Source organism: Vigna unguiculata, chromosome 7 (genome assembly GCF_037176805.1).
Source record: "Vigna unguiculata cultivar grain cowpea cultivar isolate G323 ecotype 2 chromosome 7, ASM3717680v1, whole genome shotgun sequence".
In the NCBI taxonomy this organism is placed as follows: Eukaryota; Viridiplantae; Streptophyta; class Magnoliopsida; order Fabales; family Fabaceae; genus Vigna; species Vigna unguiculata.
In genome coordinates, this window is record NC_140798.1 from 2364830 (window position 1) to 2387111 (window position 22282).

At 30.6% G+C, this 22282-nt stretch overlaps 4 protein-coding genes across 4 annotated transcripts; 1 reads left to right on the plus strand and 3 right to left on the minus strand.

Annotated features, from left to right (window-relative positions):
• Nucleotides 1-853: 853 nt before the first annotated feature.
• Nucleotides 854-1701, minus strand: LOC114192309 (VQ motif-containing protein 17-like). The gene has a single exon (XM_028081998.2). The coding sequence runs from the start codon at nt 1473-1475 to the stop codon at nt 999-1001; it is 477 nt and encodes a 158-aa protein (XP_027937799.1). The 5' UTR covers nt 1476-1701; the 3' UTR covers nt 854-998.
• Nucleotides 1702-10100: 8399 nt separating this feature from the next.
• On the minus strand, nt 10101-11665 carry LOC114189943 (delta(12)-fatty-acid desaturase FAD2-like). The gene has a single exon (XM_028078672.2). It carries the CDS (start codon nt 11465-11467, stop codon nt 10310-10312), a length of 1158 nt encoding a protein of 385 aa, XP_027934473.1. The 5' UTR covers nt 11468-11665; the 3' UTR covers nt 10101-10309.
• Nucleotides 11666-15635: 3970 nt separating this feature from the next.
• On the plus strand, nt 15636-16695 carry LOC114190596 (uncharacterized). The gene is made up of 2 exons (XM_028079546.2): nt 15636-15772; nt 15951-16695. Exons 1-2 carry the CDS (start codon nt 15665-15667, stop codon nt 16452-16454), a joined length of 612 nt encoding a protein of 203 aa, XP_027935347.1. The 5' UTR covers nt 15636-15664; the 3' UTR covers nt 16455-16695.
• A 297-nt stretch (nt 16696-16992) lies between these two features.
• LOC114192074 (zinc finger CCCH domain-containing protein 14-like) lies at nt 16993-21453 on the minus strand. Its single transcript, XM_028081648.2, has 3 exons — nt 21224-21453; nt 20684-20744; nt 16993-17902 (listed from the first exon to the last, which is right to left on the minus strand). The coding sequence occupies exons 1-3, from the start codon at nt 21294-21296 to the stop codon at nt 17155-17157; spliced, it is 882 nt and encodes a 293-aa protein (XP_027937449.1). The 5' UTR covers nt 21297-21453; the 3' UTR covers nt 16993-17154.
• Nucleotides 21454-22282: the final 829 nt, after the last annotated feature.

The following is a 22282-nucleotide window of genomic DNA, read 5'->3' on the forward strand; positions in this document are numbered from 1 at the left end:
CAAGTAATTTCTTTGTGAGTAATTATTTCTTACAAAATTATAAAATTTGTAAGTATTTCTTATAATTTTTTTTGTTAAAAGTGTTCAATACAAAATATTCTGAAAAAAAAAAATAGACAGTAATTTCTGCAAATTGTTTTTCATAACAAAATTTACAAATATTTTTTACAAAAAAAATCAAAATAAAATTCACAGAAAATATAAATTTTTTTAAATAACGTTTCTGTGTATATAATCAGTGGAAGACAATAATATACAAAGAAAACCCATGCATTTGGACTTTAAATATCATTATTAATTCTAGCAAGGAAAACAATCCTTAATATATTTGATTCCTCCTTTTGCTCTATGTGTTATCCAAAAGTTTACCCTTTGTTTACTTTTATGAATTTGAATGGAAAAACGTGAGAGAGGGAGAATGAAGATTGCAGACTTCTCCAGTATTAAAAATTGTTGTCAATCTCACTATCTTTTTTTTTTTTTTTTTCATTATAGGAGATAGTTAAATATTATGAATATTCAATTACCCTCCACTATACACTGAGAATAAATTAAACTATTGTATCTCACTTTAGATAAGGATTAAAAAAAAAAAAATGGAACATTATCCTTTCTGGAATACGTGCTGATGGTAATGTTCACAGCCTGAGTTTCGTCTCGATCCTTAAAAAACACAAAGAATTGAACAACATACCACTTTACTCATATTAATATTCTTCTTCCTTAAAATAGTGAATCAAATTAATTAATGTGATCCATGTTTTTCCTCTGACTTTTCTGGTTTCTCCTAGTGAAACACGGAGATTTAAGCATGGCAGAAACTAAAATTTGCAGAAGAAGATGCAGATGAAAGTGATAAAAAGTCAGTCATTCTCTTCTCTCTCTATATATATATGTGGATGATAAGCAAGCGAAATGATTTCATAATCAAACACAAAAAAAAAATATATATATGAACTACGAAATTGAAGAAAAGATCTCTCTCTATATATATATGTCTATAAAAGAAGTTGAGGTGGTTCAAAGCCTTGCATGATGTGATTAGGATCCAAAGGGAGAAAAGGAAAAGCAGCGATCTCAGAAATAAAGCCTTCCAAATCAGTGAAGCCACCCAAGTAACCACCACAACTTTCATCACTGGAACAAACCCCAACCTCTTCTTTGACTTTCTCCCTTGTCACATCCAACCCCCAACATCCTCCATTATTATCGTCATATTCTGACATTCTCGAATATTCTTCTTCGTTTTTTGCCCTGGCCTTCTTCTTCTTGCAACATTTTTCTCCGCTCGGTTTCCCAGTTAGCTTCTGCACCAGTTCCCTGAAGTTCTCCACATCGGTCTTGATGATCTCTGGGGCAAATATGTGGATTATGCGGATCTTGGGTTTGGCTTTGGACACCATGTGGGAATCTCTGTGCATGGCTAGGGAAGGTGTGTGGGTCTTGTGTTTCCTAAGCTTCATCGTGTTTTCCATGGCAAGTGTTCAAGTTGGAACAATAGAAGGGAGAATTAGAATATTTGTGTGATTCTTAAAAGGGAAGAAGAAAGGGAATCATGTATATATAGGGGCATGGATTGATGCAAAAGGGAAAATTTGGAAAAAGAAGAATATGAAGCTGTCTGTTGGGAGCATGGATTAGATGAATGGTGGTGTGACAAATGCAAAGAGAGAGTCAATAAAGTAATCACAACTCAATGCTCCCTTCATTTCCCACTTTTCATTATTATATGTTGTTTATGTGTCTACTTTATTTATTTATTCATATATCATACCTTGAAGGACAAGAATGGATGTGGACAAATTTTCTTATTCAATTTCCCCAAAACTTATCACTTGTTTTAATTAAAGGTTTTGGAGGAGATACTAAGTTTTTACTAGTACTATTATTAATTAAGTAAAGGTTGATTCCAATGTTTAACATAACCATATTCAAAGTTGATAATTTTGAAGAGCTACTTCAGATAGGTTGGTTGAAAGGTTTTTTTTTTGTAACATATTATGTGATTGATTAACTCATGAAGTTATTAATAACATAGTGTGACTAATAAATTTTATCAATCATCATGCATCATTAGCTAGCTATATTATAAAATATTATACAGAGTGCACAGGACTCATTGTTAATTGTTCTTTCATCTTCGAATGAAGCCACCAACAGCACCAGTGATTGGGTGGAATCTCTCCTTCAAGCACTTCAATATTTATCAGATCTCATTCTCCATATATTACATGACAAAAACTAAGTCCCTTCCACCATAAAACACCTCAAATGTTGCAAAATCAGTAACTTTTTTTAGAGTGCACCGTAAAAGATTTATGCAACAAAAAATAAGATATTGCTTTTTCTTTTCAAATATAGTTGAAAGTCTCACATCGACTCATAATATATAAGTGAGATGCAAATCTCATCTTACAAGTTGTTTTTATAAGATTGAGTTAGATCTAAAATCCACTTTCTTAACATGATATTAAAATCGTGTCAAAAGTTTTTTTTAACAAGATTTTTAAATATTCTGTTTCACCCGTTACCCGACCATCCATTTCTAGTCCGGGCATATAGATGCAAACCTCGTTAAACCTACTAAACCAAATATTCTTACAATTTTTAGCTTGTTAGAAGCCTAAAATTTGTTTAGGATCTTCTGATATGCATCTGGCATTTATATTTTTCTTGAAGCTATATAGTATTGTTTTACACTTAAGCAAAAATGCTATATACTATAATGGACCTCTGCAAATCGTTTTGAATATTATATAGATATATTTATGATACATGAAATTTGGTTTGAATATTTGGGGTTAGGTATATTGTTACACGAAATGTGTGTGGTTGGAAAATTGAAGCCCACATGTGAATACTTACATAAATCAACAACAGCTATCAGATATACGTAATCTGAGTTACAGAAGATCAAAATGTACATGCAACTTTTTACCTTTTGCTTCTTTTTTTATCTCATCCTCTCATAATATACTTTTATTCCATGTTCACATTACACGTCGCTTTCACCATCTTGGCGTGCAAACTATAAAGTATAAAATCATGTTTTTTTATAAAGAAAAAAGTTACATACAATTTTGAACCTTCTACTTTGTGTAAATCCTATGAATTCAGTTTTTTCATTTTGAAATAGTAATATTTATAAAAAACATGATCAATTCTTAAATTGTTTGTTTCTTATGTTTTAGTTAATTCAATTATTCTTTATGATACCTTCAAAGTAAGTATTATTATGTTTATGGTTCAAATGCATCAAAATAAAAGAATTATAATATAAAATATTTTAAGGGTTGAATTAAAATTATAATTTTTTAAATAAAAAAGGTTTTATTGTGAATTGGTAATACAAAAAGTACGAAGAAAATAGAAACATTAAAATTATGTTTATACATGACGAAGATAAATAAATTTTAGACATAACTAGTTTTTAATTTGGGTGGATAATCTTAAACATCGATAATTTTATTAGACTGATGGAAGTATATTATAAAGTAATGTTTTATTTAAGAAAATAAAATGAAAATATTACATATGCATGCATACTACTCTCTTTATATAGTTAAGTGGCTGATTATAATTTTGAAACTAACTATGTTTTAAAATCAACAATTTCAAACATACAACTAATCCTATGCAGTGAAATGAAATTATGAATGGGTGTATATTAAGTATTTCTTTTAAAGGCTAGATGTTTTTATCGTTTTTCAGTTATTTATTTATTTTATTTCTATATTTTATGAAAATCACATGAAATATTGATTTCAACAAATTATTATATTTTAATATGAAATCCTGTTTTATTAAATGATAAACTTGATGTAGAAAAATAATTTTATATGATTTTATAAAATATATAGACAAATAAAAAATAATTTAAAACTTAAAATGTATAACATTTAAAAAAAAAAATTGGTGAACTATCTGTACCTGGCATTTTGTGTCTTTTATGGTGTGTCCAAGTCATTCATTGCTGGTACATTCATTTCATTGATAAAGATAAAGATCTAAGTTGAAGGTTGCCACTTGTCGTAATTTAATGAATTTGATGCAACACCACATAATTTTGGTGATTCATTGTGGCTCTATAGCTCCTCGGTTTTTGACCTTTTCGAACTGTTCATAATACAATCATAATCACAACTTCCAAAGTACTATGTTTCAACATTTTTTAATTCATTTCAGCCGGAGTTTTGGTCACTTTCTAGTGGACACACCCACATATAATTTCTTTGTATTAAATTAATACGTAAAATTTATTCTCTTAATTATATATAATATATATTTATATACACACAGAGAAAAATGTGCTATACTATATGGGAAGCCTAATGGACCCCTAATATTTAAATATAAAAGAAAATAATCACTAATATAAGATTTGTTCGTGTGTAAAATGCACAAAGTCTTGGACAGTCTTAAACAATATCATCAATATTGTTTGGACGATGAGTAAAGTTATACACTATTTGGTACAATTTGTTATATCTTTGACATGTTCTAGAAGACAACAACTACACTTATTTCATCATTTTCAGACTAAGTATATTATTTATTTTAGATTGAAGTAGGTTAATCCAAATTAGGAGTTGTTATTTTCCAGAGAAAGTATAACCTTCACATATTGAAAAACACACCTTCAAGATTATAAAATTAACTAATAATTTGATTCACTACAGAAATAATTAAGACCATGTAATTTTTATCATAATTAATTATAGGAAAACATAGTCCAAAACTTGAAATAAGCTTGGATTTTAATATGAAGCAGAATTGACTAATGTGTCAACGAAGGTTGAGAAGAGAGAGAAAAATTAGGGTTGAAGAATGGGAAACACGAAAAAGGGATGATTTTTGTTACGTGGTGGCAAGTATGGTCTGATGATAGTGTTCCAATGGCAACCGTGTGATCTTAAGATGATTTTGTAATGTGTGATCATCACAACACAAACACACCACCACAGAAGGACCACATCGTATTCTTTTGTTTGCAGATATGTAACGGTTGGCCACGTGGGCGACGTGTGAGTTAGAAGATCATAGAAGTGCAGCAGCAATGTTATGTGCGTGAGTTGTGCCATGTTGTTATTGTTTGACGTGGTTCCATGTTCACCGTTCGTGCACTTGCACTTCCTTTCTTTCTCTTAGCTGGAATCTCTTTTTTCCCTTTTCTAATGTGCAAGCGCTGCATCACTCTCCATTGGCTAACTATGAAATGTCAATATATTAATTAAATCGACTTAATTAATAAATTCATTTTTTATTTGTTTTTAAGTTTTAAAATAAAGTAAATAAAAATATGTAATTAACAAGGTTTTTTAATAATATTGTCACTTTTAGATAGAGATTGTAGTGTTATTTTAATATTTGGCTTTTACAATTATGAAATTATATTTATTTAATATTATTATGTATATTATTTTATTATTAATGTAAAACAAAGTACTGTTATTTACTAAAATCAATTGAAACGTAACCTTTCCATCTTCACCTTATAAAATTACACTTTTAATCCCTGAAACAGATAGGATTTTCTGATCTATCAGAAGCAAAATTGAACTTTATAATCTACCACAATTAGTTGTGCAATTCAATTTTTGTAATATATATATATATATATATATATATATATATATATATATATATATATATATATATATATATATATATATATATATATATATATATATATATATAATTGATAAATAAATATAATCACTCTTCGAATTGCATTGGAAATGTTTTAATGTATTTTCTTTTTCACTTTGATGGTAGGGTTTAAATTGTAATGTGGGGGTGCTAATAGTAGGGCCTCTGTGAAAGAGCAATTCTTTGTGCACTTCACCTTATTTTCTGCGTATTTTTTTAAATTTTCATTTGTCCTTTTTTTTATAATAAATAGAATAATAAAATTATCTTTTAAGATTACAAATTCTGAAATAGATTTATAATTTTGAATATTTTATCCAAAATTATGTAATTAATGATTATTTTACACAGCTTCAAAATGTCTTTAATTATATTTTGAAATGGTTGTTTTGAAACAATTTAACTCTATATTGGAATATATAATTTATAAAAAATTCAAGTTTTAGGTTATGAATTTTGAAACATTCCTAACCTCTTGATTGTTATCCGGTTTTTTTTTTCTTTAACATATCTAAAATAGTGAAGAGCATAATTCCAAAATAGATATTTTTGGAATGTCTTATATGGAATTATGTAAATGATGCTTATATTAAATAATGCGCGTTTTAAAATTTCTTTTAACAATATTTCTTAATAGTCATTCTTGAAAATGTTTATCAATGATTTTGACAAAGTCCATCCAATACATGAAGAAAGTATTTGGTGTAGAAAGAAAATCCTTTTATGGAAACACCAACCTTCATGGCTCGATGCTATGTTTGGACCTCAGGGCCCATAACTCTATAATGTGGGCGTCATTTCTACTTGCACTTTCATACTTTCCATGTACACCGCTATGGATAATTGAAAGACCAAACATATATAAATTTTGATGTCTCTCTTTCACAATTACTTAATTGAGAATTGTTATTATTTATTTGTTATTTTTAGTCTCTTATTAAGAATTTTGATAAAACTTTTGATTCTCATTTTAAAAAGTTGAATTCATCCTCTTATATGGTTCGTCCCTCGATATATATATATATATATATATATATATATGAAATTGAATTTTATCTCTTTTTATAGATTTATATCAATTATATCTTTATGCTTCGGAGGGTGGAGGAAAGTAGGAGTATTTAAATTTCGCTTGATCTCGATTCCATTTGATCGAGAATCCAACCGCAGGGGTCGGGCCCAAACCTCTGAACTAGCACTACAAAAAAAAAAGTCCGTAGATGACGAGCTTTGTGTCCAAAGGTATAATGAAAAGTGACCCTAAGGTAAAGGTTTTCTAGCCATATTAAGTTGAGCCTACCCATCCCTCCTTGGTTGAGGGAAGATTCCAATTACCATGTCAGAAGGCAATCGTTAAATTCACTCTTCTGGCTCCGTCACGGTTATTACCGCGTTCTCGAGGTATTGTCTGTTTTGGAGCGTTTGAGCTTCGTCACGTTTTTGTCCTTAAAAAGCGTATCAAAAAATGGAGGAAGGTAGGAATATTTAAATTTTATTTGACCTCGACTCCTAAATAATATGAAACTTATTAGGTAACGGAACAATATATTTCATATATTACTAAATTATAGAATGAGTTTTATATAAATTTTTTTAAGGAAATAAAATTCTGTTGTGTATCCCTTGTCACCTAACAACCAGAGAGCAAACAAACGTGAAACTTCTTCTTCTGGTCTCCCACACATAAATACCTTGTCTACTCAGGGTAGTTACAATCAAAACCACTTTATTCACAAAATGTTAAATATAAAATATTTAACTATAATTTGCGGATTAAAAAAATATCATTAAAAGATAAAAGTCTACTGTGAATGGTCAATTCAGGTTTTTCTAAATGAAAATTAATCATTGACGCAGATAATAAATATTTAGTACAAATAATATAAATTATTAAAAAAACTTTATATACATTATAAATAGGAAAATAAAAATAAAAGAGAGAGAAAAAAAAACACTAAATAGCTATTTAATTAAGTAGACGTGACTATTTAATTAAGCAGGCACAGAAAAAGACTTTAAAACTTAATTAGGTTCATTTATTTTGATGCGCCTATTTTGCCGTTAAATTTGGAATTTTGTAAAGCCGACTATTGAATGTTATGAATTTAATTAAGACCAATACTAGAAAAAATTATTAAATTTGTGTAATTTGACTCAATTTTGTTTTATTAAAATTGCATAAAATTAAAAAAAAAAGTTATGCACGTAAATAAATCATGCCAAAAGCAATTCCATACTCGACTTTTATGTTGAACATTTTTTCTCAACATCTTAGTTTCATGATTTCTAAATTTTTCAATACAGTTCATGTTTGTATGCATAATTTTTTAATTATTTTTTGGTAGAGTTGTATTTTTATGCATACCTTTTTTTTGAGTTCTTATTTATGGAATTATGTTTACATCCATGAGTTTTGATCTTTTTTTTTTAACAGAAGACTTTAAGACGTTTTAAAAAATATTTAACATGAAAATCGTGTATTCAATTACAATTTTTTTAAGTCATGCTTCCTAATATAACTAACCAATTAAAAAATATATTAACTTTTAATAATAAAGTAAAATTTTCTCCAATACCAACAACTGAAAAAAGAAAAACAAAATTTCTTGTCTTTTGAAAAAAAATATGTTTCAATATTATTAACATAAAATGGAATTAATGATGTTAGGTTATCATATATTATGTGACAAAAAAATTATTAAGCATAGAAAGAAATACAAAATATTGATAGGTGATTTTGATATATAATATATGAAGTGGTAAGTATTTATTAAATGGATGATTTTCACATTATCACGTAAGTTTAAGAAATTTGTTTGAATATCACTTTAATTAGTTGAATATGATATTCTACTTAAATAATACTAGTGTGAAAGATGAATAATTTCCTTAATAATTACAAAAAAATTAAATAATATAGTTGATTTTTAACCAAAAATTTTAGAAAGATCAAAGTAATATAATTATATAATTATTGGATTGGATCATTATTATAATGCTTTATAATTGAATCATTAGTATAATATGTTTCAAGATAAGTAAAGAAACAAAATTTATTTTGTTTTCATCTTCGTGAATAATAAAAAAATTAATCTATTCTTTTATTCTTCGTTAATATACATTTTGTTGTTAAAAAAACATAAAAAATGAAACCTTTAATAGTTTTATAAAAAAATATTATAAATAACAGTTACTCGTATCAAAATAACGGTTACTTCTAACAAATCACTTAACAATTATTCTTTTTAATAAATTAATTATTGTATTATAAAGAGTAAAAACGAAATAAAAATTATGTACCGAGATATATCTTTAAATATAGAAGTATAGAATATAGATATAAATTACATGACATAGGGACAATATTTAGTTACTTTTCAAAAAATTTAATTTCTCCTTTTTGTATATGTTAATAATGTTTAAAATATTTGGTTTTTTATATTTTACATTAAGACAATATCCTTAAATATTTAATACTTTTAACCTATTACATTATTTCCAAAATAATGATCATGATTTTGTAACTTAATGAGACTATTCTAAATCATGTTTGACTAACATCATTCTTTTTAGGACAATGGTAGGATAACACATTTGCCATGACATTTATAACGAGAAAGGAAAAATAATGTGTCAAAGTGTAGAATAATACGATGACACAACTACATTAATTTGGCATGACTTTTTATATTGGGAGAATAAGAAATAAGAAAATTATTTTTTAACAAATTTTTTTTACAAAATTTTGATAATACCCACGTTACAGTACTAAATCAAATATTTTTATTAGTAAAAAAATTTTCTCTAAATAATTGTTGTGGTAAAGTTGTGTATGTGTTTTAGAAAATTATAGCATGACTTATTTTTTGACTTACATATTTTATTATGTGATGTGGTTTAGTATGAGTCATTAATTCTTTCAAAAAATAATAATAATAAATTAATTAATAGGATAAAGATGCTTTAACTCATTTTTTTTATCCACTTTTAACTTATTTTTTCGATTACTATTAAATAATTTATTTTGATTTTTTTATGTGATGATCTAATGGTGATTGAAATAGTGGGTTAAAAATGAGTGAAAGTGGGTTAACTATCATTGTCCTAATTAATAATACACGCTAAATCACTAATTTCAAGACATGATTAAGCTTTTATTGCAAAAACAACTTTTCTCTGTTTCCCCCTTCCTCTGTTCTCTCTCTCTCTTCTTCCATGCTCTCTGTTTCTTGTCCTCTAAACTATTTTTTAAAATTCTTCATTTAGTCTTCAAATTTAAGATAACCTTTTAATACGGAACATGCTCAATATACTAAGAACATTCCTCAAATCTGAACACAGCACGATCTCAATTCCTCAATGATCCATGGTTGGTTGGTTCGCACAGCAAATTTAAGTGGTATGAATAAATTATTGTAAACATGACAGACAGAAAGAAGAACAACAAAAGCAAAACAAAAACTCCACTTTCTTTTCATTACATATGAGCATAACATAGTATAGTATACACTTCCATTTCTACGACCAACATCACCACTAATCATGAAATCAATCTATAAGAAGCATAACCATGATTAGAGGATTAGAGGTAAAACAAAAACAACCTAAACTGTCTCGAGTCTCATCGAGTCTGAACCAACACAGAGGAATGAATCTCTACTCAATCCAGTATATTGTTGTACCAGTAAACACCATTGTCCTTAGACTTTTCATCACTCTCAACGTACATGCACTCTCTTGCCTCTCTCCACATAGCCTTATAGATAGGAGTGGCATCGAAGTGATAATAATCTCCCAGAATCGGTTTTATAGCATTGGTGGCTTCCATTGCATGGTAATGCGGCATGGTGGAGAACAAGTGATGTGCGACGTGTGTGTCAGTGATGTTATGAAGAACCTTGTTCAGGATCCCGTAATCTCTGTCCACGGTGGCCAATGCGCCTCTCAGCCAATCCCACTCCGAGGAATCGTAGTGAGGAACCGCAGGGTGAGTGTGCTGCAAGAAAGTGATCAACACCAACAACGCATTTACCACCATCAATGGCACCCCATAGACACAAACCACCCAGAGGAACCCTTTTGCCAGCACAAGCTTGTAGAGGCCGTAACACACGGCTAGAACCCCCGCATCGGAGAGGTAAATCTGAAGCCTTTCACGGTCGGAGTAAATGGGGCCGTAAGGGTCATAGTGGCAGGCGAAACGCTCGTAGCTCCGACCCGAAACGTTGAAGGCCAAGTAGAGAGGCCAACCTAGGGTTAGGGTGACGGTAAGAGTGAGAACTCTCCCAACAGGGTTGTTCAGGTACTTCGAATACCAACCAATGCTGGACTTTTTTTTCGGCACAAACACTTCGTCGCGTTCGAGGGACCCCGTGTTGGAGTGGTGGCGGCGGTGGCTGTATTTCCACGAAAAATAGGGCACCAGAAGGAACGAATGGAGAAGGAGCCCAACCGTGTCATCGAGGCACTGGTAATCGCTGAAAGCGTGGTGGCCACACTCGTGCGCTATGACCCAAACGCCGGTGAGGACGGAACCTTGGAGGATCCAGTAGAGGGGCCAGGCCAAGAGGGAGAGGTTATAGGGAAGTGTGGAGAAGTAGTTTAGCGCCACGTACAGAAGACACGAGGCTATGGCCAGGTCGTAGAAGACGTAGGAGAAGGAACGAACCACCGAACGCTCGAAACAGTGCGGCGGAATCGCTTTCTTCACTTTGCTCAGACTGAACGGTGGTTTTGTGTGTGGAACGCGCTTCTTCAAAAGCACATCTTCACCGGAGTTTCTCTGTTTTGGAGCAGAGCTTCGGCCACCACCTCCCATTTTCACGCAACCTGCAAGTAACAGAAAGTTTGGTTGCAGACTTTTAACAAATACGTTGTGATAGTGATATATATTCACAACCAAAGATTCGTATGATTGTTCATATAAAGTGTTTTTGAGATACAATACAACACTAGTGCCTAAACATGGTCATTGTTGCGTAAATATGAATACATTTTATAGGAAGAATTTGATAATCTTTTTCCAAACCTAACATTCATAAATACATAGACCAAAGCGTGTGCTGATAGAAAACTGAAGCCCTGCATTTACCTTGAAAGCTGGTGGATTCGTGTAAAATTAAAAAGTTGAATTTGCAACATAAAGTATTAGGGTTGTAATGCACGTTTAGATATATTTTCACGTTGTAGTTTAGGTGAGTGTGAAAAGTGAGAAGAAAATCGATTTTTTGTGGACACACGACAATAAGTTCTTGCTAGGAACGTGTCAAATGCATGTGGAGTGTGGTAACCAAGTCAACGTAAACAAATAGTTAAGTGGCATGCACAGTGAAAACACAACGAACAAAACACTAAAATACAAAATCAACGAACAACGTAACGTGAACATCTTGAAGTCGTAAAATATTAAAACTTATGTAAGGAAATTAATTCCATCCCGACCAAGTTTCACACATCAATATCAGTTTGTAATTGTCTGCATGATTGATTTTGTTTGATGGGGTAAGACCAAAAGGATAAGATCTGTTCTGTATTAAAATAATTTGATGAAGTGGTAAATAATATTATATAATATAGTAAAATATATTTTATTAGTGAAAATAGGTCAAGTATCGGTGAAAGTTTTATATGGAATAGAATAAACAAAATTATATATTATATAAAAATAAAAACTCATAACAATATTATTTTAAATTTTTTAAAATTTTAACGTAAAAGTAATGTTAGATGTCTAGTATATAATACAAATACCATTTGAAAAAATATAACCCAACATTTATTATATAACAATCACATGGGAATTGTGTATGCCTGTCCACTTATACATTATAAATTATATTTTACATTTTGTAGTTTTGGGTTTTTTTTTCATAATTTTAGTCTCTTAATTTTTAATGTAGTAATTTTCGTTTTTTACTTTTTTTTTTTAATTTATGATCTATGTTTCTTGTTTTTAAAATTTATATTTTAATTAATGAAATTATTTCTTGATGATACCTTAAATAAATATGCTAAGCTTAAAGATATGCTAAGCTTAAAGATATGGTTAGATGAAAAATAAATAAAAGTAAAGTGTAAGAAAATTAAAAATTGAATGAAAATTAGGAAGTTTTAAAATTTAAATGCTGAATTTCCAGAAAAAAAGAAAACTAAAGTCGTGAAGAAAAGTTAAAAGAAACCAAAGTTATCATGGAATGGAGTGATTGATTGAAAAACACAAAGCATGGATATATTTTTCTTCGAGAAAAATGTTAAATTCATAATTAACGGACTTTTAGGAATCAGAAAAGGACTTTGTTAACATTGAACTATTGTTTCTTTAGAAAATTATGTAGTACGGAACAATTAAATATGAAGACAAATGGGAGAAATTGATAAAAGATAAAATATCTTTCAACTTAACAAAAAATAACACTAAAAATATATTGACTTCAAAAACCATACGTCACATATATTCCCATATTTAGCCTTGTCTACCTAAAAATATTTAAAACTATTAATCAGATGGTAGGTAATGATTGAAATTGGAAATTTTGAAAACCTTGAATCAAATGAACATTAAAACATGAACCAAGCATATTTATCTACTTTAATTAGAAGTGTAGAAAGTAAATTAACAACAGAAAAAAATAAAAAAGAAGAAGAAGCAATGATTATTAGATTCTTTAGATCTAGCAATCATGAAAATAAGCTCCAGATAAAAAAAATTAGCATGATAATTATATATATATATCTATTCAAGAAAAGAATATGAAACACAAATAAGGAGAAAAACCTGAATCAGAGAGGTGAAAAGAAAAGTTATGAAACAGGCATACTGGGAAGAAAGACCTAATTTGTAAAAAGAAAAGTTATGAACAAGAAGACGATAATATGAAGACTCTAGAAGCCTTATATATTTAGTTTTAAAACATTTTGAAACTAAAAAAAATAAATAACATCTTTCTTTAAAAAAGAAATCTGTTATAATCTTATCAAAATACCATACACAATTATCACAACACATATTTAAGAACAGTTAACCAATCTTATTCTATTCCAACAGTTACATTGCAAAATTGTGATTTTCTCAATTTAAGAATTATTTATTCTACTTTTACTATGTCTCAGTGAAAAAACTACTAATTTTAAACAGAAATAAGAAATATGAACCTGGAGATAATAAATTATTATATTAAAAGATATATTAACTATTATATTATAAGATATTATTTGTATATTGGAGATATTAAACAAATAATTATTATATCATAAGATATGAATTTTAAATGTCTTAGAGATGAAATAGATTGTGATATAAATTATTACACTAAAAGATTGATAGTTAGTTAAAGAAATTAACAAGAAAAAATATTTTTCATTAGTTTCTCGTTTTTTACCGAGGGAATAATTACTCGAAAATATTGTAGTTAACTTTAAGTTAATTAGTTATAGTTTGATAAAAATATTTCTTTCTGTTATTATTTTAGCGCAAAATTCAATTTCTTTTAGTTATGGATAATTTTGTTGTTAATCCATACCTGACAAACAAAATTTATATTAACGAGAAAAAAATATCCAAATTATTATCTGACTGATTTATTTATTATTATCCCAAAATTTCACAAAATTATTCTCTTTAAAAATAATAAGATATTAATATATTATCAAACTATCATATTTTATTATCACGTAAATTCATAACATTTTATTTATCAATTACATTTATTAGATAATTTCCAAAATTATAAAAGATATTTGACTAAAATATATAATATTATTTTCTTTCCTTTAATGCTATCACTATTATATTTTTTGCTAATTTCTTTGAAAAAACTTTCTTCAAAAAATACACAAACAATAATTTACAAGAAATTATTATTATTATTTTTTATAAAATATTTTTGTATAAAATTCTTACTAAATTTATTGTAATTTTACCTATTATTTTGTATTTCGATTGCATATTAAAAAAAAGCAGAAGCTACATATTCCTTTTAAGCTTTTCATACATATTCTTTTAAAAAAAAAATTGGCAGATAAATTCTATAATATTTCAGATAAAATTGAAAGGAAATTAATCTAGCTATAATTTTATTAGTAACACTGTAATTTAATATAGGAACAAGTTGTTAAAATTTATTACGGGTCAATTAGGCAGTTGATAAAGATAAATTTCAATAATTTCCTTTGGATCAATTAGGAGTAATTATAAATAAAATTTTGTAATTTGCTACATATTATTTAAGAAATATATAGGAAATATTTTGTTACATATTTACTAGGAAATAATTAGGAAAAAATTACCATAAAATTGTTGCAAATTAACAAATAAGTTAAGTTATTTCCTTTTAATTCATCAATGAGGTTTCATAGACGAATTTGTTATAGAAATTGCAATAATGACGAGAAAATAACTCCCTCGCTATTAATTACTTACGAAATAATGTCATCGTTGTTTTTTTAATAATCTTTCTTAGAATGATTTTAAGAGATCAATGAGGGTTTAGTTAAAGATATAAATACGTTAGTATAACATTATAAGATATTATTTATAAATATTTTTTGAGATATTTACATAGAACTAGGTATATTTGAGATATATATATAAGATAACTCATACTATAATGGAGATATTTTTAATATCTTTGAGGGTAGTACATAAGTCTCTTAAGCTTAAAAGTCATAAATTATTTATTTTATTATTATTCTTTTATAGTCTTATTTACAACAATATAGAAAGTATTACGTTCGAAAATACATTTAGTAGTTTATTTGTTTATTTTCTGAAGAATACCTAATAAATTCTAAATTAGTTATTAGCATGGGAATAAAATTATTTAAAGAAAGATGAGAGGTGGGCTATGAATAGTAGTAACGTGGTACAGGCCGTTACTCCCTTAAGTTAGTTTCATAAAGAAACGTGGCAGTTAGCGATCAGAAAGATGCCACGTGTGTTGTGTTGGACACGTGTAGGGCACTTGAATGTTTATATAAAGGTGGGAAAGAGAAAAGAGAGAAAAATAGAAGATTGAAAATGCAGGCAGCGAAGAAAGCGGTGGAGAGCGTGAAGGAAACCGCCGCAAACATTGGTGCTTCTGCCAAGTCTGGTTTGGAGAAGACCAAAGCCACTCTTCAGGAGAAGGTTAATCTCTTCTTCTTTTTTGTTACTTTCGTTTTTGTTCATGCATGGTGAATGTTACATCTTCAATTAACCAGAATCTTTATAATGATTATTATGGAAACGAACGAAAATTTTGTATTCGTGGAAAATCACAAAAATGAAACTGGGCTCGTCTTAACTTTGAATTGGTCCGGAACAGAGTGAGAAGATTAGTGCACATGATGAAAGGGAGAAGGAAAGGGCGACTAAGAAGAAACAAGAGAAGATAAACCAGGCCGAGATGGAGAAGCGCCAGGCGCGTCAGCACAACGCTGCAGCCAAGCAGTCTGCCATTGCTGGACAGGCCCACGGGCCTCAGACAGACACAACTGGGCCTGAGTCCGACAACGCTGCAAACACTGGGCCAGCGTCTGAGACTTCGACCTTTACCACAACTGGGCCCGGGCCCGATGCCATACCCCCAAGTACTGGGCCTGGGCTTGGGTCTGAGTCTTCCATGTACCCCACCGGTGAATTTGGACAAATGGAATCTAACGAAACGGCAAGAATGTCTGAGCCTGATGATAGGTATGTTCTTGACCATGGGCCTGAGGCTGGGCATGAGGCACTTCCCCCGATCGAGACTAAAACTGTCGTGGATACAACGACCCAAACTAGCATTGGGGGAGAAAGTGCTCCTACGAGTGGGCCTACTTTCAGTTGAATAACAACGATTCGTGAAAACTTTGAATGTAGATGTGTTTTGTAGGTAGTTAGGTTATGCTATGTTTTTAGATTATGTAGCTTTGGGTGTTGTATTTTATTAATCTTACGTTGTATACTTTTGTGTGTGTTTTTCGTAGTTCATAACCCTTTTGGTTATGGGACCAGTGTTGTACGTGGAACATTTAGTTCCTCTTAGTTACCTTATCTGTCTGTCTCAATAAATAAAAGTGTAGTCTCAAGGAATGGTGTTTTTTTTTCTTCATAATTTCATGGCAAAAGAAATCAGTGAATTATCTATTTCATGACATCCAAATTTATTGAGTTATTTTTATCACAGACAATAATCTTTCGGGCCTCACCAACCTAAAAAGATAAAATACTTATATTATCAATTAATTGTAAATGTTCTTTGATATAATGCGTTTTTTTTTGTCATTGTACAAGTTTCTCACACAAACATATTGAAAACAGAACAAAACTGTGATTAAAAGCAAAAGAAATGAAATGAAAACATGGCAAAAAGAACAGGATACTCATTTTTGCAACCGCAAAAAAGATGATTTGAAAATTAACTTAGTTCGGCAAAACTATAACAGGAAAATTAATGTGAGTACCAACCACTAAGTAACAATGCACAACAACATCAACTGCAATAATGATAATAATAGACCTGGCTAATACAAGATCGAAAAACAAAATCATACCCCCTGCTTGCGCAACTCGGCAGCTCCATGAGCAAAGTGGCATCGATCTCCAAAAGTGCAAGACCCTTTTGCAAAATTCTCACACAGCTTGGTCTTGAAGTTACTTCCAGGTGGAGCAGGGGCACCAGGAACACCATGGGTGGATTTGGGAGGGGCAGACATTGAAACAGTCAAAAGTAAATCTTTTACCATATTACTTGCCTCCTTTATCTGTTCGAAAGTTCCCTCAAGTTCAATGTTTCTAAGGTTTGGATCAGTTTCATGCTCTCTGATTGAAAGCTTCGCTCCTGTTTGGCGACAGATCTGCTTTGAGTTCACACCACCCTTCCCAATGATAGCTCCTGCCAGAGAAGCTTCTACACTGATCTTGGCCGTAGAAATGGCGCCAAAGCTACCAGCCAAGGGAGGAGGCTCAATTCGACCAGCCATTCGACCAGCTGATGGAGGTCCCAAAGGTCGATGATCATCAAATGAGGGAGCAATAGGTTTACCAAGTTCCCATTCACCATGAGCAAAATGGCACTTGTCACCAAATTTGCATCCTTCAGCAGTATTGAACTTGTTACATATGCGTGTTTTAACAGCAGATGGAGTAGAGCCATTAGGGATCGGAGGTGGTGCAGCAACAGCTCTTGAAGGAGGAGCAGCAGGTTTTAAATTCATCATATGGGCAACCACATTATAACCACCAGGAACAAAATGCAAGAAATGGCAGCTCTCACCAAATGGGCAACCAGAAGTGCTGCAAAACACATCACGGTATCATCAGATCATCATATCAATACTTCTTACATAAAATGCAAGCCTCTCTTTATTTCCGGTTTTCTACAGAATGAAAAAGTAACTCATGGTATAGAATGTTAAAGACCATGGATTATTTAGAAAGACATGTATGCATTATGTTCAAATTTTGAAAACCATCAAAAGTCCAAAACTAAGTTCATGAAAGTGAAACACTGAATTAAACACAAGAAGAAGGAGATATCAGTGGGCAGAGATATAGCAAAGCTACTTCAAGAGGATCAGCCATATCAACACTTTAGCATCGCAAGTCTTTCGTATACCATGTCAATGCTTATACTCACCCAACATACTAAGGGAGTCAACCAAATATGAAGTACTTAGTTTGTTTTCACAAAATATAATAACAATGACGTTTAAAGACTAAGTACACTAACAATTGCTATAGAGCAACAGTTAATAATGGACAAACTGCATCAGAGCAAAACGAGGACTTGACGAGTAGTCTTATTGAAGCAACGAACTATTCTTATCTGTTTGTTTAATATATACTATCAATGAGAAAATTTATCAATGCTTATCAGAGTGTAATTTTTAGCTTATGAACTTGTCTCGGTCGATTTATAATTTAACAGTGTACAACAACTGATTAAAAACGATAGGTTTTCAGATGGGACAAGCGGGTGAACAAAAATACAGTTTCCATCAAAAGTTTAGGGAGTGTGCTCTGGTTTTCCCTTCAAGTTACGATTCAAACCAAAATTTTCACTAGTAATCAAACCAGCTTGGTAGTGTTTGGCCCAACTATCGTTTTGGTTTTTCTTTTTCAAAGAAAAGCTAACACAAACACACACACATATATTTGGAAAAGCTACTAAATTAAGGAGCATTTTTGCATAAAATAAAAAGGGGAAAAAGTAGCTTAAGAGGAAAAAAAAAAGACAACCAGAGTAACTTTAGTCAGCTGCAGTAACTACCACCAATTCATCCTAAAATAATCAATGTATGAAAGTAAGTGAAGCTTTTGGCTTAAAATGAGCTTTTACGCAAAAAGTATCAAACTAGTTCAGCTTTACTTTTAGATCTCTAATTTTGAGCTTTTAACTTCAAACTAAGTAGCTTTTAAACCAAGAAAGGATGGCAAAACAAAATCCCATTTCAGATGGTAGCAAAAAGATTACTTATACGGGCAGTTTGAAGCCTCTATTTCAAACACCCAAACCAAAGAGTAAGCTTGGCAAAAGAGCTGTGTTGCTCAACCCCACCACTATGTACAGAACCTTCTAATTAGGACCTTGCACACTACTACTTTGAAATCATTTATTCCCCCCCATCTCCTCAGTCAAGTGCTAAAAAGCTCAGAAAGGGGGTGGGGGGAAAACTAACGAAAGCAGAACAGAAATTAAGACACAGAACAACTAAGAGCAGAACCAAGACCGGTAACAATGTAAGAATGACCAGTGCTAAGAACCACCACAATAAACAAACACCATAGAGATTACACAGATTGGCTTGTCACTGAAATAAATCAGTTACGGACCGAAAGAAATTGATGATTGGGGTATGAGTTCTTAACAAAATCAAGTTGGGCTAGTGTTTCCTTTGCAAAAATCACTTAACAAGGTAGGACCCAACACAGAAATTATACAGTAATCCCATTAAAACAAAGTTTAGATGTAGAATTAACTATTGAAAACAACAGATAAATTACCACAATTTTAATCACATCATCAAGGTTTAAGGCTACTGCAAATATAATGATGAGACCTCACAATGAGATTCCCCTCCATGAGCACTCTCTCAATCAAGGTTCTAAAATGTGGTTGCAATTTTCTTGCAATCCTTGATGTTGAGGAAATATGAAACCACATTGGCCACCTTTGTCCACCACATCAAAGATTGCAATAAGACTGCAACCATAAAGTGCTCTTTGGGTGGAATTTCATCATAATTTCGCATGACCATAAGTGCTGGATTACAATCTTATAACACTAAATTTTGAATGACATATATTTACATTATCAAGAATGTAAATGTAAAGAAGTCACCAGCTAAAAAGCATATCCAGAAAATCCCTAACAAGCAAGAAGGAATAAAAGATGTTAAAAAGCACAACTATCTTGTGAGACTACTTCTAAACAATAAACAACCTCTCAATCAAATTCATCTCCAATTATTGAACAAAGCTTCTATATACTCAGAATGTAAGATAGGACACAATTGACTAGTTCAAGTTTATAGGTGTTGAAAACAAATCGGTCTCTTGAAAAATATAACAACACAACCTTGATGCTAAATTTTAAATGCATCTATACATAATTTAGAAATAGAGTACCTGACCCAAGTAACAAAAGTTCACCATATCAGTCTATTAATAGCTTACCATTTGAAAGGTGTGTTCATAAATAATAGAATGCAACGAAAATTTCATAGATATTGTTAAAAACACGAACAACATTTACACTAACTAAAGAGCGTGGGAAACACAAACAATGAAAACAATCAATTTATCTTCGGTGTAATGTTTGGTTCCCATTGCCAACGGTCGTCCTGCAAATTGTTATCATCTTTATTGTTCTCCATTACAAAACCATTATTCTGTTACAGCTTGATTAGACCAAAGAACAGTATGTACCTGTATAAAAGCTTCCAATACCGACCCAGTTAATTCACATATTAGTTTTATAGCATCATTAAAACAATTAATTCTTACGATACACCGCCATTAAAAATATAAAAGATGCACCTCAGAAATACTCATTTAGATAGGAAAGATTAGAACCTAAAAAACTTGGTACAGGGCTTCGATTTGCTTCCTACACCACCTGATGAGGACTCCAAGTCTGTTGCAAAACATTAATTACGTTTTCTCAGTTAATGTTCTCTACTGTTATTATTAAATCAGTACACTCCATTTAAATTTTTTTTCTCCAAAAACACATATTTCACGAGTAATATTTATATCTGAAGTATATTAAATCAGGTAAAATTTTGTACAATCAACCACCCGAAGCTAATAGTTAACAAACCAATGATAAAAAAACATGCAACACAGTGAACACTAAACACTTAACCACTGTTTCGTTTGAAAAAGACACGTGTAATATATGCTTAGTTTTGGCTGGTCGAATTTTCAAGAATTTCAGGAGTGTTGTAACAAAGCAAGTAACTAAGCTAAAACCGTAAAACGAAAAACGACCATGAAGCAGAGGCAAAACGACGAAGAAAAAGGAGCGAAAACGGGACATTGCCGAGTAAGTAAACAGAAGAATGTTACAGAGAGAGAAAGAGAAAGAGAAAGAGAGACGGAGAGAGTGCAAACCTTGCTTGGTCTTCTTAACGGCGCCGTTAAGGGTGGCGGCGAGTTCGGGCCTTCCACGCTTGCGAAGGTCCATTGAGAGGGATCGAGATCCAGAAAAACCCTAACAAACGGCGGAAAAGAGGTTTTGGAGAAGAGGGTGGTGAGGCAGAGAGAGAAGGTGGTGGTGGTGCGAAGAGAATATCAATAAATAAAAAAAATAGTATATATTGAAATTGGTGAGTGGTAGATTTGGGTAATACTGAGAGGATTTAAAAAGAAAAGGTTTCAACGTAGTTAAATGTTGGGTTTGGATTCCGCTGAGGTGGGAATCCAAAAAAAAACAATCATATGTGTTGCCCTAACTGTTTTGTTCTTTTGCTTCTGCCGCACCTTCATTACCCGTGTGATTTATGACGTCACGCCTACCTCCATTTTTCATTAACCTTAAATCTGAAAAGAAATATAATATATATATATATATGTATGTATAATCCAAATTGCATTTTGCTATTGTCGGAAAATATTTACTATAAGAAATATTATGGGCGGAAGAGTGGTGTGATCTTAATCAATTTCTTCGTGTTATTAATTTTGTTAACGTAAATATGGTAGTGCTTTAGTTTAGGTAAATTTTTGTAGTATTACATTATAATGTATATTTAGGTTTTTTAAATTATATACATATAGTAATAAAAATTGTATGTAATAAGTAATTAAATTAATAAATTTATTTTATATAGAATATTATTAAAATATTTCTAATATAAAATTAATGCTACAGACATTTTTAATTTTTCCATAATACAAAGATATTATTGTAATCCCGCACGAGTGTTAATGCAATGTGTTTATATTTTTATCATATTATTTTATTTTATTAACTTAAAATTAACTGTGGTAATAAATTTACTACTTTCTATGTTAACTAATACTTATATTGTTTTCAAATTCAATATACTTACGTTATTTTACTCAATATATCGAAGAGAATAGGAAACTTAGAAATTATAAAGAAAATTGATATTTTGAAGATTGACAAATCTAATATGTCAATTTCTAGTTCTATTAAAAATTATTATA